Source organism: Magnolia sinica, chromosome 14 (genome assembly GCF_029962835.1).
Source record: "Magnolia sinica isolate HGM2019 chromosome 14, MsV1, whole genome shotgun sequence".
NCBI classification, from domain to species: domain Eukaryota; kingdom Viridiplantae; phylum Streptophyta; class Magnoliopsida; order Magnoliales; family Magnoliaceae; genus Magnolia; species Magnolia sinica.
In genome coordinates, this window is record NC_080586.1 from 45,471,775 (window position 1) to 45,490,466 (window position 18,692).

The following is an 18,692-nucleotide window of genomic DNA, read 5'->3' on the forward strand; positions in this document are numbered from 1 at the left end:
GTTCATCTTTCTCATGACCATCCTTTGAAGGGCTGAGATAATGGTGTCCACACATAGAGTTTTATTTCTGATACACGATGAGTCCTTGAATGACTTATACGATGGCGGTAGAGTATTGAACAATATACATGCTTGATCTTCATCTTTGATCACTTCCTTCATGTCCAGCAATTTGCAAATTAGTTTATTAAAATTACTGATATGAGCCTCCATATCTCTACCCTCTGTCAATCTGAAGGTGAACAACTATAACTTCAAGTGTAGGCGATTCTCAGTGAATTTTTTAGCATAAATATCCTCTAACTTCACCCATAAACTAGCTGTAGTTTTCTCCCTCAAAACGTTATAGAAGACCTCATCCGTGAGACACAAATAGATAGAGGATAAGGCCTTTTTATCAAGAGTATTCTAATCTTCATCACTTATAGTCGGCTTTCGCTCCTCAAGAGCACCATCTTAACATTGCTTAGTTAAGGAACTGATCATCTTATCTTCAATAACTTAAAGTTATTTTTACCTAAGTACTTCTCAATATCATACATAATGTTTTCCATTATTGCTAATCCTGTAGATTCAAGCCTGCGCCCCAACAATTGCTCTGATGCAACTTGTTGGGATAAACGACGGAATCACATAGAGATGAATCTAGAATTGCAATCCAAAAGCACCAAGTAAACACAAAGAGAACACAACAATTTAATGTGAAAAACTCTTTCGGGAAAAAATAAAACAACGGCACAAAGCGACAGAAATCCACTATGAAATCAGAAATTACAAAAAAAAAAAAAAAAAGACTTACCCGATTCGAACAACCTCAAATCTCACCCTTGCTATACCTTTTTGAAACTCAAGAACTATTTTAGAAATCCTTTTGAATAGTTTAGGAAGCCTTAGAATACATCTAGGAGTACCTTAGGAACTCCTATTTATAATTGGGGAACTCCAACCTTCGCACCGACTTGGAATAATCCAGATATCGCCTCAAATTTATGCAGTCCGTGCACAATCTACGTAACCTTCGACTAGTCGAACCAGATCTTGGGCTAGTCGAAGGACACTTTGGCTAGTCGAACTTGTCCTCTGACTAGTCGAATTTCTCGTAAGTTCCAAAATAAATTGTTGATAAATTTTCACCTAGTTGAATTTCCCCATATTTAAGACATCTGTTAAGGACAACGATTACTAACTTTTTTTTTTCATCCGAGGGTTATGCAACAATTTGATTTGGTAAAAGTAAGCCAAGTAGACCGTCATCGTACCACAAGCTTACGGTCTATTTTATCTTTTGCTCCGCACAATTCTCTGTGTACAGAGGGTGTTTCATGTTTAACAGGGTCGAGATGACTGTCTATTGTCTGTTGGTTAAGTTTGGGACCTGCGCATCGGTTCGTTGGTTGTTTTTTGGGAGGTGTGGTGGACCCTTTCTAGTTGACATGTTCAAATTTGGATGTTTTCTAGGTCGCATAGATACAATTTTATCGGAGTGAGGTGTAGTTAGGATTCTAGGAGAGTCCGGATGTTCGGCCAAGATTTCATCTACTGAGTTCTGGATTTGTTAATCAGGGTCGGTTAATTGTTTCTAGGAAATGTTGAGACCTGTTATTATTCGACCCATTTTGATTTTCAATGTGTAGACATCCCACCTGAATCATGAGATACTATTTCTAAACTGTATGGCCATACCCTGATAAAACCGCACTTAAGGCCCTTAGCTGTCGTTGGATGTCTGACAAGATTCAGAGGTGGGACCCTTAGCTCGTCCCAAACAAGATTACCGGAAGAGATTTCTGACTCTTGGCCTGTCAATCCAAACCAAGGATCAGCACCAACCAGAATCCATAACCTAAGCAATGTTCAAATAAAGCTGCACTTGTCTAACGAAATAAATCTTAAAAGCTGACTAGTAAGATAATATTAGGCTTAAACTCCCCTCCAAAAGCAATGAAATGCTCCGATCACCCTATCATTGACTCTGTAGGCTTTGAAACCAGCCTAGAAGAGACAGGAAAAAAGAAAACGTTGGAGATATACGTCTAGGCAAACACTGGAAGCTATCACAACAAGGATTAAAAACAAGTTTACGCGCACAACCCATACACCCAAAATTTTTAAAATAATGAAATTTTAGGGTTCACCATTATACAATTACACTATTCAACCTCTCCACATGAAGATCCAATAATAAGCCAGTGATGTCCCAAAAATTGGACCCATCCAATTACCACACCGACCACGCCATAGGAAAAACAGTGGATAGACAGACACTTGAAATCTCCAAAACTGTGTCAGGTCCATTGCGATGTTTTTATGGAATCAATATTTTTAAACAGTGTACCCCACCATAAAAATTGTACGACCAAAAAAATAGCCTGATAAAATCATTATGTGGGTCCTGTCAATTGAATTCGGATGATTATATGTTCAATTTTACATTGTTTCCTTTTGGAGTGGCCCACCGGAGTTCTGTATTGGACTGAATTTTGGGATTTGGATGATTATATGACGCACGGTTTGGATGGCATAGAACATTATGTTGGCCCATCTAATGTATGGTTAGTACAGAATACACGTGTATGTTTCAAGGAAAATGTATTTGGGGCCCACTGTGAGATGCGTACACCATCCAACCAGTCCAATGGAAGATCCAATCAACAGTCAATGATTCCAAACAAATCAGACCATTCAGATAATTAGATGGGCCATAGTGTATAGAACAATGGGCAACCACATGAAAGCTCCAAAATGTGTGCGTCCTACGGTGATGTTTTTATGGAATTGGATCTATTCAAATGGTGCTCACTCTACTCAAAAATCAAGTTAATGCAGTCATCGGTAGGCTACGATAACTTGAATTTATATATTTTCGTGCAGTATAACATTTTCCTATGGTGTGATCCACTTGAGTTCCGGATCAGCCTAATTTTTGGGGCGTCTAGTAACTATGTTGAGGCTCACCTGATTCACACAAAAACACATGACACAGGGCCCAAACAGTGGGCTTTTCTGCCCATTATATCTTAGACAGGAGTGACTCGGTCCAAATCCCTCGGACTGGTCTGAGTTGGGAGGATGTGCCAAGGATGATTCAGCTCAATTCAGGCAGTTTTACTGTATCGTCATCATGGGGCTGATAATATGTTCTGTTTATGGATGATACTCTACACCTTCAACTCAAAACTCCCTTTACCTGAGTGAGAAGAACACTTCTACGGAGGGCATTTGAGCAAAGATTCAGGCTGTTCATTAGGCAGGCCCCATAGCATAAACGTGAGGCCCATGGACCTGGGCCTAAGTTGTATGGGTCTGTAATACAAACCGGTGGAGCATTAGTTTTTTTTTTTTTTTTCATTTAAAAAACCGCTGGAACATTGGTTTCCTTCTATTTATTTATTTATTTAACTGTCTGTTTTAGATCACTTACAACATTGTCAGGGATGTTTCAATCTAGGAGATTTTTGGGGTACCTAATGGTGGGTGGGTGTTGCGCATATGATGGACAGTCTGGATTACTGGACAATGAGGCCCAACCCCTTACATAGCTAGCCTAAGTTTGAGCCCCAAGAAGACCTGCTGGCCTAAAAGTGCAGGTCCTGGACCACCTTGAAATTTCAAGGCAAGGAGAGATTGAGGAGGTGAGTCACGGGGTGTGAAGCACCAGTGTGAGTCATCCAGGTTGCTCATCAGGTGCTGTTCACTTTAAGGTTCACTCATTGGATGGGTCACACATGTATTTGAACAGAGACCATTGATTATCTTTCTCCTAACTGCCCATTTTTCTCATACATGTGTGGCCCACCTACCTAATTAGTGGACCCAACTGATTTCAGGCCAGGACACCTTGACTGTGTGGCCCCCATCTAATCAATGGCATGGATATCAGACACATGCACCATGACACATGGCGCCTTTTTAATCAGCTCCTGTAAGAATCACAGCAGTGGTATATTTCTAGCTAAATGGGATGGCATATGATCTTCTCTGTAATTGCTCAATTGCTTCTCTCATTCAAATGGTATTGGATCACATATACTTAATATTTATTTCAAAATTACAGAGTTCTCTTTACATTTATTTCAAAATTATAGAGCTCTCAAATCCTGTCTCTTCCATAATTACAGCTTGAATCTTCTTTCCCCCATGTTATTCCCTCTCCAAAATATGAATGACTATCAAAGAAGAATGTCTACGAAAGAAAAATGAAAAACAAAAGAAATACAAAATGTAAAGAGAGTAGCAGAAAATCCATACTTTTGGATTCATGAGAACCACCTTTTCCCATTATTCAGAGTCTTAACTTTCATTACAAGTTCCTCTCGTTCAGCTTCTACTTCAGCAAATCTTAGGCTCATATGGAAGTAGCGGTCATGCATGTCTCTCAACTCTTCTTCCAGCGATGATGCTTTTCTCTCCATTCCTTCGTATTCTCCTACCAACCTCCTGAAATAATTTCCATTAGCATTTTGATTCATAGGAACATAACTGTGGGGAAAAAAAAAAAAAAAAAGAAGGAAAAGAAGAAAAGAAGAAAAGAATCTATACACACCCCAACATCCATTCATGTGCAACCAAGTGAATATTTGGGTTACATCCACTAGTCGAATTTGAATAGCCCCGATCAAGGTGGGACACGAATGAAAAAGGTATAATAGGAATGAAACAGCCATCTTTGTTGGACTGAAATACTTTGGATTATTAATCGGTCAAAATCAGGATTAATCGTAGCTGTTATGAATGAATTCAAAGCACGTACAGCATATGAATTGCTCAGAGTAATTGATATTATTACATATATCGATGATGAGGATATGGAAACATGTATTGGTATCACCAATTCTCGGAAAAATATTGCTGTCTGAGGGGAACATTGGGAAAAAATATGGAAATTTTCGGTGAAACTTCAGGACATGTTAAAAGACATGTTTACACATGTACGAATCAAAATATTGCAAAAAACAACCATACACAATAAATTTCCATTTTATAGGGGTCTAACAATGCGTTGTGGAAAAAATCAGTGTAATATAAATATCTAAAATTTGTAGTGAATCAAAAGATCGGCCAACACTCGATAATATATAAAATTTCCACAATAGTTAATAGTGAATAAATGCATTTTCCAATTAAAAAAAGGAAATTTTGGGATTTCCCCATTTTTCACTTAAATGTTAATTTTTTTTCACCACAAATCCATATCAATGCATGAAAATCATACATAGGCATGGATTTCCATTGTCATCCATACTAACATTTGAAAAAGAAGAAGAAGAAGAAGTTTCTATGGATTTTTCATCATGAGTTTAGGCCTATCTTTGTTTCAATCTCCCAAAATCCAAGATTCGATTCAATAAAAAAAATCAAGCATAACTAAAATCACCTAAGTAACAAAATTCCAGAAAAAAAAAAAAAAAAAAAAAAAAAAAAAAATCCACCAAAATGGAGACTTTTTGGATTTTTGGAAATTTCCCAAAATTTGGTCAATTGTTGCCTATCTATGGATGTTTCTCTAGGTATTGGGGATATATTAATGGTATCACCAATACCAGGGAACTTTTATGAGGGATTCTTCTTAAAATGTCACCAATATTGATAATATCGCCAAATATGCTAATATTATCGAAAATATTTGTGATATTTGGAAAATTGGAAACTGCCAGCAGTTTCGGTATCGCTGACCTAGTGATACATATAATATCAGCAACATTATTGATAATAACTCTGATATTTGGAACACGTTGGATTCATAGAAGAACTCAGTTTTCGAGAAATGATAGGATGAATGTGCATGTATTTGTACAAATAAAGCAGAGCTTAAAATTGTAGGTAGTTTTAGATTTCCACCAAGTTCGATGTTAGTTATGATTGTCTCCTTCCATCTGGCTCGAATATTTCACTCATGCAACTGCTATTGTTGTAGCTTGTCTTTGGATGAACATTGACCATTGGTGCATGTCTATCCTTATGTTGCATAGACACTACTATATGACCCAATCAGTGGTCCTACAACATCCTCCCATCTATATGTAATATGCAGGACCGTATTTTTGGTCCAAAAGAGAGATATACATTCCATAGATTCCGTTGCTTTTTCATTTTTTATGGGTTTCTTGAAAAGAAAATGGTACAAGTGATTAATATGGGGTGACACAATCCTGCAAGATCCAGGCTCCTCTTATTTAAATTCCCAATGGTTGACATGTTTTGCTAATGGCATATGATGCCTCCTCACATAGTGGTTTGGGAAGAATATACATTGAAACTAAGGCATGCATCAAATGGAGAAGGAAACAGCCACTCACATGTCAAGGAGAAAACACACTACCATTTTGGTGTATAACAGCCCCTAAACATAGGAAGAAGATTCTGAAATCAAATCATGTCAGTTCAAATGTTTTTGTACAATTGTATATATAGTGAAACCCTAATCATATGCTCCCGCATGGTTTTTCATCCTAATCATGAACCCAACTTTGGAGGGATGTCTTGAAAATCTCCCAGACTAGAAGATCATAACCCTTTGATATTTGGCCTTCTTTTGTTAATATGGAATGTTGCTATAACTTGAGCACCATTTGTAGATCACCATATCATGGTGTTGGATCTCCATGCAACATTTCTTCTAATTCCCATCCATGAATGGGCCTGTGAAATGAAAGGATTCATGCTTAAGGGAGGTCGTTAGAAATCTATTTAACTTGATTTTCAAGTTAAGGTCTACTAGGAAGTTTCTGTTTTGGACTTGAGTAACAATTCATTGTCACGCTAGGATTAGAAGTTGGTTTCTATTTTGGGTTCGAGTAGGGATGGGATTAGTTTAATGGACTTCTTATAAATATAGGCTCTACATGTATTTGTGTGTACAAAGAAAAAAATCTACTAGGAAGTTTCTGTTTCGGACTTGAGTAACAATTCATCGTCACACTAGGATTAGAAGTTAGTTTCTATTTTGGGTTCCAGTAGGGACAGGATTAGTTGAATGGACTTCTTATAAATATAGGCTCTACATGTATTTGTGTGTACAAAAAGAAATTTACTAGTTTTTTCTTCTTCCTTGTCTTGTACGTCCGTACATGGTGAGGGCTAGTTCTCTTAGAATTAGATGCATGGTTTGTTGATTCAAATAGAGTATAGCTATAGAATGTTATGTATTGTGTATGTGGTTTGGTGGTTAGTGTAAGTGCATGTGCACACTTCCCTTTTCTCCTGCGGTGTACTATATACTTTATTATAATAAAATATTATGTGTTAGGGCAAGCAAGCCTAACACAACATCTCTCCCAAACTCTCCTTCTTCTTCTTCTCTCTCAATATTTTCCTCTCTTCTTCACATTATCATCATCAAATTTTTCTCTACTTGGTATCAGAGCATAGATCCAGGCATTTCGCATCCAACAGATTGAGAGACGACATGTCACCTTGCTAACGTCAGCAGCCGTACAGCTGACATCAGCGTTGTACGGACACATGGACTCCGTTTAAGTAAAAGTTAAGGGGTTTAATAGATCTTGATTTTAGAAGATTTGTCATGATTTTTTCAGAATTTATTGGATCTCCTTTCATGGTATTTTGAGCGAAATAGAGAAATTCGAAAATCGGCCCCATCTTCCGTTTTTCTCTGATATACCTCAAATCGGTAAGCTTTTCTTTGATTTCTTTGCTCAAGATGGACCGAAATCTTCCTCCCAAGTTACCCATGATGGATTTTTTTACTTAAGATCACTGTTTGAGAGGTTTTTAACCTCAAACGGACGTGTGATTGGGCCGTTTTCACTCGGTTAGGGCTTTTTTGACTGCGTTTCATGGTATTTTTGGATGATTGATATTTGTTTGAGGTTTATCTCTTATTACCTTGAAGGATTGAGTGAGATAGAGTTGTTTGAATCAATCTTACTTGGTGTAAGGGCTCTCTTGGCATAGATTTATCTCTCTTTAACTCTCCTATGGCTGACAAATGGCCTTCATCTCTTGGCATAAGGTCTCTTGAATCCAACCCCTTGCAGATTACCTCCACTAAGTTGAATGGTGACAACTATCTTCAATGGGCACAATCTGTAAAAGTATTTTTAGGAGCCCGTGACAAGTTGTCGTATATTTTGGATGATCCCCCAAGCTCTACAAATGTTACTTACAAGTCTTGGACAAAGGAGAATTATCAAGTTATTGCATGGTTGTTGAATAGTATAGATTCCTCGATTAGCCACTCAGTGATGTTTTTATCCTCAGCTAAAGGCATTTGGGATACGCTTCATGATATGTTCTTGGAATCTCAGAATTTTTCACGGGTATTCTAGCTTATTCAAGAAATTGGTCGGTTCCAACAAAACTCGAGATCCTTAAAAGATTACTATTCGATGCTTCGGGGTATGTGAGATGAGTTGGATATGTATCAACATCTTCCTTTCAAATGTAAAGAGGTTCATGAACATGCTCATAAGCAGCGGGATGATACTCGTATCATGCAGTTCCTAGCTGGGTTGAGTTTTGATTATCTTCATGTTCGAGATCAGGTTGTTATGCAGGATCCTCTTCCCCCATTGACGACAGTCTATGCCATGTGTCAGCATGCTACTGTCTCTACTCTTCCTCATTCATTTGTGTCACCCAAGCGTTCGGCACATCTTGCTGGCGATCGGTCCTCTCTTGGTATTTGGGTACCATCCTTGAGTTCAGGGCGTATTTCTGGTTTTAGTGGTCGTGATTGAGGCCGCAAGGGAGATCGCAGTTGTGGCGGCCGTAGTCTTCGTGGTCGTGGTGGACGTGATGGTTCCCGCATTTGTTCACATTGCAGTGAAACTAATCACACTGTTGATTATTACTAGTAGATACATGGTCGTCCTACGTATGCCGTTGCTTCTGTTGCATCCACTGTTGCTTCTGAGATAGTCTTCCACCCCGACAACTGAGCAGTCTACTTCAGGGGAGTCTCTTATCATTTCTCAGGCTGCATATGATGCCCTTATGCGGCTTCACATTCGTGATATTCTCGAGCCTTCTCATGCAGCTTCGGCCCAGTCAGGTACTACCCTTCTTGCGTCATACTCTCCTACCTCCTGGGTCATCGACTCTGGAGCTTCCTCCCATATGACTGGTAAGTTTCAATTCTTTTCTTCTTATTCTCCTTCTTTTCCCACTCAGTATGTCACAGTCGCAGACGGAACCCAATCTCCCATCTCTGGAATTGGTTTCATCCCTCTCTCTTCTTCCTTGTCTTTATCCTCAGTCTTGCATGTGCCTCCTTTTCCATTAAACTTGTTGTCTGTTAGCTTTCTTACTAAATCACTTAATTGTTCCATTACCTTCTTCCCTTCTTATTGTTTGTTTTAGGACCTACAAACGAAGAGAGTGATTGGTGGGGGGCATGAGCGAGGAGGCGTTTATCTTCTCGATGATACACCCATTGCTGTTTCTAGTTCCCTTTCTCTAGATCGAGAGTCCATGACTCGGTGGCATTGCCACTTAGGCCATCCATCCATATCTAGATTGAGACTTTTGTTTTCCTCCTTCTATGTCACTAAACCATTATGCTGTGATATTTGTGAATTATCTAAACATCATCGCGCTACGTTTCCTCCAGCTCTTCTGGGAGAAAATCTCAACCTTTTCATCTGGTTCACTCGGATGTCTGGGGACCAGCTCCGGTTACCTCGACTTTTGGATTTAGATATTTTGTTACCTTTATTGATGATTATTCGTGCATGACTTGGATTTATCTTTTAATATCTAAAAGTGAAGTGTTTGATGCGTTTAAAGTGTTTTATCATGAAGTGTGCACTCAATTTCTTTGTTCCATCAAATCCCTCCATTCTGATAATGGGGGGAATACATGTTTACTGCCTTTCTATCCTTCTTGCAGGAATGTGGTATTTTATCTCGGATGTCATGTACTCGCACACCTCAACAAAATGGTATTGCACAACGAAAGAATCGTCATCTTCTTGACGTTGCTCACACCCTTCTGCTTGGTATGCATCTACCTAAACATTTTTGGGGTGATGCTCTCCTAACTGCTACTTTTCTTATTAATCGTATACCCTCACGTATCCTGTCTTACAAATCTTCATTTACTATATTGTATCCTCATGATAATCCATTTCCTCTACTACCTAAAGTTTTTTGTTGTACATGCTTTGTTTAAATTTTGGATAGGAGTAGTGATAAACTTAGCCCAAGGGCAATTAAATGTGTCTTTATAGGGTATCCTCGGAGTCAGAAAGGATATAAATGCTTTGACCCATTGACTAGTAAGAAATATGTCTCTGCTGATGTAACTTTCTTTGAGGATATTTCTTTTTTCTCCACTCCCGGCCGTTCCCTCTGTGATCCTCTTGCGAGTCAGGGGGAGTATGACTCTTATCCTCTTTCTACTAGTGATTATGGAAAAACTCATCTCCCCTCTATTCAGCATTCTGATGTTCCTATTGGTGAATTGGATGACTTTACCATCGTCGAGATAAATCTTCACACGCTCAGCCATCCACCCTTCCACTCACTTTGGATGTTGGCTCAAGTGACTCTCCTACCTCGAGTTTAGATCTTCCCATTGCCTTGCGCAAAGGGTCACAATCTTGTACTCAATACCCCATTAGTAATTTCGTTTCATATGATCATCTTTCACCGTCTTTTCAGTTGTTTGTAGCTTCCCTTTCATCACAGACTATTCTTAGATCTCTCTCACATGCTCTTCAGAGTCCTGATTGGACGAAGGCAATGATAGAAGAAATGTCTACTCTTGAGAAGAATCATACTTGGGACCTTGTGCCACTTCCTTTAGACCATAAGCCTGTTGGTTGTCGATGGGTTTATACGATCAAGTTTCTTCCAGACGGCTCAATTGATCGCTATAAAGCCCGTCTTGTTGCTAAGGGTTACACACAGACTCATGGTATGGATTACTTCAAGACATTCTCTCCGGTGGCTAAGCTTAATTCGATTTGCGTTATGCTCTCCTTAGTTGTTAATTTATCATGGCCCTTGTTTCAGCTTGATGTTAAGAATGCATTTCTCCATGGGGATCTTGTAGAGGAAGTTTATATGCATCAACCTCCTGGCTTTGTTGCTTCTCACTACCCTGCACTTGTCTGCCAGTTGAAGAAGGCTCTTTATGGACTCAAACAATTCCCACGTGCATGATTCGAAAATTTTAGTTAGGCTCTCTTGGAGTTTGGCTTTGTTCGTAGTCATGCCGATCATTCTCTCTTTCTGTGCCGACAATCGACAGACATCATGGTTCTCATTGTCGATGTGGATGATATTGTTCTGTCCGGTAGTGATTCTGCTGGAATGAGGGAGGTCAAAGATTTTTTGAAGACCAAGTTTGAGATCAAAGATCTTGATCCTCTTCGCTACTTCCTCGGAATTGAAGTTGCTCGCTCATCATCCAGATTGGTCTTGTCACAATGAAAATATATGCTCGATCTTCTCATGGAGACCGGCATGTTAGGGTGCAAGCCTGTTACTAGTCCCATGGATACTTCATAGAAGCTTCGACCAGATGATGGTGCTCTCCTTACTGATCCCGAGATGTCTCGACGACTTGCAGGCCGGCTTATTTACCTGACTATTACTCGCCCATATCTCTCATTTGCGGTGGGGGTTAGCCAATTCATACAAGCTCCCCGTACTTCCCATCTCACGGCTATCTACCGCATACTTCGATATTTAAAATTAGCCCCGGGTCTTGGCCTCCACTTTCAGTTTCATGGTCATCTTCATCTTTCTGGATATTCCGATGCTGATTGTGCAAGTAGTACTTTTGATCGCCGCTCTACATCCTACTTCTGTACCTTCCTAGGTGGCAATCTTATAACCTGGAAGAGAAAAAAGCAGCCAGTTGTTGCCCGGACCTCGACTAAAGCAGAATATCGTGCTATGGCTCATGCGACGTGTGAACTCGTGTGGCTTCGCAACCTTCTTGAAGAACTTGGCTATCCTCCTTCGGATCATGTTCCTCTTCACTATGATAACCAAGCGGCCATCCATATTATTCGTAACCCAGTTTTCCATGAGCGAACCAAACATATTGAGGTCGACTGTCACTTTATTCGGGAGAAAGTCGCTTCTAAGGAAATCGTCACTCCTTTTGTTCGATCTGGGGATCAACTTGCTGATGTTCTTACAAAGTTCTTGAGTCGAGATACTCTTCATCGTGTTCGTGACAAGTTGGGCATGATCAACATCTATGCTCCAACTTGAGGGGGAGTATGTAATGCTATGTATTATGTATGTGGTTTGGTGGTTAGTGTAAGTGCATGTACACACTTCCCTTTTCTCCTGCGGTGTACTATATTCTTTATTATAATAAAATATTATGTGTTAGGGCAAGCAAGCCTAACACAACATCTCTCCCAAACTCTCCTTCTTCTTCTTCTCTCTCAATACTTTCCTCTCTTCTTCACATTATCATCATCAAATCTTTCTCTACTGTACGTCCGTACATGGTGAGGGCTAGTTCTCTTAGAATTAGATGCATGGTTTGTTGATTCAAATAGAGTATAGCAACACTAGAAGAGAATATTAGATTTGGGATTTTCCATACCCACAAACTGTAGCATGGGGATCCACATGCAGAATCCTATAAGCCAACAAATCTTTAAGTTTCAGATCCAATAGTTCTTCCCATGTTACTACTGCCTATGTTAGTGAGCACAAAAAGATCAACTAGGCTTAGGCAGGGGTTGACACAGGACCCTTGGCCCATGAAATCACTCATTCACATGAACAGGCAAGTCATGGGAAACACAATAACCCCAACAGAGTCAAAGTAATGAACTAGTTCTGATAACTGACACTGACTAATCCTCGTTTCACAAAACAGTGAACAATATTCAGACTAACACAACAACTAAAAGTAGGGTCTTGACTGTACATGTTGCCCACCACATTCACCGTACATATGGTTTAGCTCCCTCTTGTGAGTTGTATTATGGGCAATGGCTCATATAGCGTGGGCTGTACAATCCATACTGTAAGCCTAGGACCTCATGTAAGTCCAATAGGTCATTCTGGCCATTTTTACTTAATAATAAACAAGGGGCACATAACCCAAAATTATTTTATACCCTTCATTTCGTTCTTCCATCTCCCTCTTCTCCTCTGTTTTCTCTTTTCTTCTCCAACATTGAACCTCTAGAATTACATGGCATCAGAGCAAAGTTGACCCAAGATCTTTCATTTCTTCACTTCTCTATCTTTTCTTTCTTCTTTTTTATATGTTCTGAAACCCCAAATCTGCCAGGGACTCTTTTCCTTTTAGGAAATCAAGGTTTTCCTTGGGCCTGCAGCAACCATGTTTGTTGTCTGTGTTGGATGAATACATGTGGCAAGTATTGTCAGGATGATTCGAAGTGTTTTGTGTATTACTGGTGGTAGCACAGGATGTATCATATCTGACAGCCTGTTTTCCATGGTAAAAGTGATTGGAGGTTGTTTTGACAGCCCGTTTTCGAGCGGAGGTGTGATTGGAAGTTTTTCTGGCAGCCTGTTGACATCGTGTTTCTGGCAGCTTATTAACAACATGTTTATCTTATCATTAATTATCCGTGTTGTCGTGGAGGGAAAAGTTGACAACAATTCTTATCAAAAGGCAGGAGGGCTAGTCATATCACTATCTTTTAGTAGTCCATTTTTATTTATTTATTTATAAAGATGATGACTTCATTAAAAGCAAAAGGCAAAAAACAAAAAGGAAACAGCAGTGGAAGGGTGACCCTTTCGTCACTCCACAGAAGAAAAAACAACAATACAACAGAAATGAACCACGGCAGGCCCCCAGACCAAATAGACCCCCGATCACAAACCTGGATACCCAAAAACAATAGCATTCCAGTCAGCTCTCCAGGAAGAAAGTGAGATCCACGAAAATTCAGGAAGAACCAATGCCCACTGTTCTCAGTATCCATATCAGTGCATGTAGCACACAGCCTTGGAATACAAAACATATAAGTATGAAGCAAGGGAGATATCGAATGTATTGTGGAACGTATTGCCATTTGAGGGAAACAATGGGAAAATGGTAGAATTTTTCAATGAAACTTCAGGAGGTGTTAAAAGAGTTATGATTACACACTTAAAACTCAAAACAACACGAAAAACAGGTATGAAGAAAAAGTTTCCTGTGTAGTGTCCTAAGCTATGCATTGTCTGACAGAAGTGATGCAATTATATTCAAAATGAGTTCATCTCATTCAAATATCCTACAACTAATTCAGATTAAACCATCCAAATGATGGGTCTCAATTTAGATGTATGATGAACCAAAAGTTATCTGATATCAGATTGGTGGGCCAACGATTTCAATGGTCTAGTTTGTCATATCGACAAATACATTGGCTGATATCTTGTGCTTCCCACATATGTATTATGATATCTTTCTAGAATACACCTTTTTTTTTTTTACAAGATCTCAGTGATAACTGCAATATCTGTGATATTTTCGATATATTTCCTTGGATATTTGCAATATTTCCCATGACCATGCCATCTAGGACCTCGAGTGCTATCCTTCATTTTGGAGGGTCTTCTTCCTTTTGTTTCTAGTTGAATAAACTAGAAGACTACTGGAAGCTAATAAAAATCCTCTCTTTAGCAAGGGTGTTAGTGATTACATTTCCTCTCCTCTCGACATGGGCAAACGAAATGTGTCCTAGAGGATAAATCACATATTTTGTCTACAATAATAGACATTCTCGTGACTGGATAACTCCATGTGGATCAAAGAACAAGTTTTGTGTGTGCGTGTGTGTTTTATTTGCTTGTATTGTATGACATTTGAAACATGAAAACTCAGTTTGGATATAATTGTATCACTTATGGCTGACGACGCATAGTTGTCCCTAAACAATGGAAAACTATCATCCATAGTTTACCAAGTGTAGTTATCCATGAGGTATTTTTGTTATATATTTACAAATTTTCAACCAAAACTACCAAAAATCACAAAAAATCCGAAAAGTTTTTTTTTTTTTTGTCCCAAATATTTTTGCTTAGCTCCTTTCAATCATGTTTCAACTTTAACAACTCCTCGAGTTGTTTCACATCAAAACATGAATTTGGTAGATGGAGAGTGTTTTAGGGAAGGAATGCCAAATATGAGAAAAATCCAAATTTTTACTTCATTTTTTCATTAGATTAGCAATGAAATAAAGTTGAAATCCTTGTATATGGGAAAGTTTGATGCATTTGAAGGGATTTTAAGCAAAATCCTTGGATTCCCAAGGTGAAAATGGGAAAAATATGAATTTCTTTGGTTTTTACCCTTCAAAATTAATATACAAGAGTAAAAAAAAATTAAAGATGGCTTGTGTTTACTATGGGATGAGCAACTTGAACAGCTGTAACACCCATTCATAGTCATCAAGCTATCGCCATGGCTATGAGTTAGCCTAAGGATATGGACAAGGGTATGGCTATAGACAAATGCATCCAAGATACAGGTATGAGTATGAAGGTGTCCAATGACAGCCATGACTAGTACCATTGAGAGCGATAGGGATAATTATGGTGATAACTCAGTATCCATTGATGGGCATGTCGATTCACATTGATGAGGATGATATAATCACCTCATGAACTAGGTACAAGACTGCTACTTGGAGCAATAATATTATGGTCAACCTAGTAGGGATAGGGATGACAACTACTCATCACCTCATAACTCCATGTAGATTTGAGACCAAGGTATACTTTTGGTTCTTTTTAGTTGTTGGTTGTATTGTTTGTGTTTTATTGCTTATATGGTATCACATTTGAATGATATGAACTCATTTTGGATATAATTGCACCATTTATAGTGACAGTGCATAGTTTTGTCCCTTGAACACAGAAAATTACTGTGCTAGATTTTTTAGTTTTTATTTTTTATTTTTATAAATGTTTTGAGTTCTAAGTGTTTAATCGTGTCTTTTAACATCTCCTGAAGTTTCACTGATTCCATCACTTTCTTAAGGCTTCCCTTAAGTTTTCCTAGGACCGCAAAACTTCACGCCATATCGAAACACTTCCCATATTTCCCATGAAAGTACCCATTCTCTAAGGTGTGAAACTTTGTGTGAAAATAATATTTAAAACTTTGGTTCAGCGGGAGTCATCTAACAAGGAGTGTTGGTTAAAGAGGTCGACTTATGGCCTGAAACATTCTCCTTGTGTGTGGTTTGAGAAATTTAGTGAAGTATTAATATGGGCTTCAAGGAAGCCAGCTGATCGCTTAATTTTTCATCAACAAAGTTAATCGAGTCACATTGTGTATAGAATTGAAAGAAAAAAAAAACCTTACGTTTTTCATGCAATAATTTGGTAAAGCTCAAGTCCTTCCTAGGTATAGAGGTTGCGAGGTTGAAGGAAGGCATCAATTTATCTCAGAGATTTATTTATTTATTTATTTTTAAGAGTAATGAAGATTTTATTCAGGAAAAGAATACAAAAAAGGGAAAAGAACCCCATAGAGCAACAATAGAAAACAAAATTAGACTATTAATGCTCAAACACTTTCAACATGGAGGGTCCATTGGGAGACCAATACTGAAGCCTTACCCATCATTGCCTCCACTAACATAACAAGTTGCAAAAGCAGTGGTTGTTCCTCTCAATCCACATCACCCACAAAACAGCTGGAAGAGCTAATTGCCAAAATAGCTCCTTCCTTGCTTCTCGAACCTCCCCCATGCCAGGACCAAAACCACACCTTGGAAGTGAAGAGACAATGAATGAAGAATGGCCGATTGACTCCGTCACTTTGCTTGTAAAAGGAACACATTCGCGATAATCATAGAACGCTTTTTGCAAATTGTCAATTGTCAATTGTCAAAACTTTCTTCCTACCCACCATGACCATGGGAGGGGCGGCATATGACAAAAAATGAAAAGCAAGATCTTTCTTGTTTCTCGCTTCAGCTGGCTGAATCATATTGAAAAAATAACTGACCGAAAATACTCATGAACTGTGTGGCCTTTCTAACCCGTGGCCATATTCATGTTATGAAGATCCCTTAAGCCAATCCCTCCCTCCCTTTTCAGCTGGCAAACATCATCCAACTTCAAGAGGTGGAATTTGTTGCCTTCTTCTAATCCCCTCCACAAGAATTCCCTCATTAGCCTTTCCAATCTTTCTCGAACAATGAGCGGACATTTGAAAATGGACATATAATAGAGAGGCATGTTGGAAAGGCCGCTTTAAGAAGCGTTAGGCGACCACCCAAGGACTGGTAACGACTCTTCCATTTTGAAAGTTTTCTTTCAATTCTCTCAACCACCTTTTCCCATAAGTGCATGGCATGCTTGCCAATGCACAACAGAAGGACCAAGTAAAAAGAGGGGAGAGCCCTAGCTTTGGATCCAAAGATAGTTGCGAGATTAGACACTTCTTCTTCAGATAGATGGATGCCCAGAATCTCACTCTTGTCCAAGTTGATATTTAGCCCAAAACTGCCTCAAAACACACCACAGTCTTCCCGAGATTGTCCATCATGAAAGGATAGATGTTACAGAAGATAATAGTATCATTGATGAACTCAAGGTGTGAAATAAGTTCCCCCAACTTGGACACCTGGAAGCCGTTAATCAGATTGGACTCTTGAGCTTCAAATAGTATCCTACTAAAAGCTTCCGCAACAACTGAAAAGAGGAAGGGAGATAACGGGTCTCCAAACTGAAGACCCCTAAAAGGTTTGAAGAAGCCTTTCGGGTATCCACATAGCACCACAACCCATTCTTTGCAACATGTAATTAAGCAAGCCCCATTCTACATGAATGTACGCTTTCTCGACTCAAGTTTGCAAATAATCCCTAACTTCTTTTCTTTGAATCTGGAATCTATGCACTCATGGGCTATGAAAGCACCATCCAGAAATTCACGCCCTCTCACAAACACACCTTGGTTATTAGAAATAACATCACCTATCACCTCACTAAGTGAGTACCTAGGATCTTGGCGAGGATCTTGTATGGGCGCCCAATTAGACTTATTGGGTGAAAGTCTTTCATGCTATCTGCTCCTACTATGGGGATTAGCGCTATAAAGGATGTGCCATACTCTGGCCTTGAGAAGCACGCTCCTACTTTGGGGATTAGCGCTATAAAGGATGTTCCATACTCTGGCCTTAAGAAGCCCTTGTTGAAGAAATCATTAATGAAATCTAACACATCCCTCCTCACAACATTCTAAAACACTTGAAAGAAGGCCTGGGAATGTCATTCGATCCCGGAGCTTTGTCCCTAGCCAAACTATCCATTACCTCCTTAACTTTTTATTCCGAAAAATGTTTTTCCAAGAAATCAGCCTCAACCTCTGATAAAGTGTCAAAGTCCAAAAGATCCGGCCGTGGTCTGACCTATGCATCCTTGGAAAGAAGTTTTTCATAGAAGCCGAGAATTGCTTCATATACTAGCGACTTTTCTTCCACTCTTCTTCCATCCACAATAATCAAATAAATTAGGTTATTCCTTGCCCTCGTTGAAGCTATGTTGTGGAAGAAACATGTGTCTTTATCGCCTTCTTTTAACCATAATGTCCTGGATCATTGACGCCATTTGATTTCATCTTCACACATAGTCTTCCTCAAATAAGATAGATTTCTTCTTCCTTCAAATCGGGTGAGTGAATCTCATTCATGATGACCGAGAGAGATCAACTTCCCTTTCACCATAAACCTCCTTGCTCTTTAGTTTATCTTTCAGAAGCTCCAGTTTATGGTGTAATCTAG

General features: G+C 39.0%; 1 protein-coding gene across 4 annotated transcripts in view; it reads right to left on the minus strand.

Annotated features, from left to right (window-relative positions):
• Positions 1-3,996: 3,996 nt before the first annotated feature.
• The window catches only part of LOC131225186 (uncharacterized), a 59,240-nt gene continuing 44,544 nt past the window's right edge, over positions 3,997-18,692 (minus strand). For all 4 annotated transcript variants that reach the window (XM_058220651.1, XM_058220649.1, XM_058220648.1 and 1 more), the window contains one exon: positions 3,997-4,437. In XM_058220651.1, coding sequence (XP_058076634.1) covers positions 4,363-4,437 — 75 coding nt within the window. In that variant the 3' untranslated portion in view covers positions 3,997-4,362. The remainder of the gene's footprint in view (positions 4,438-18,692) is intronic.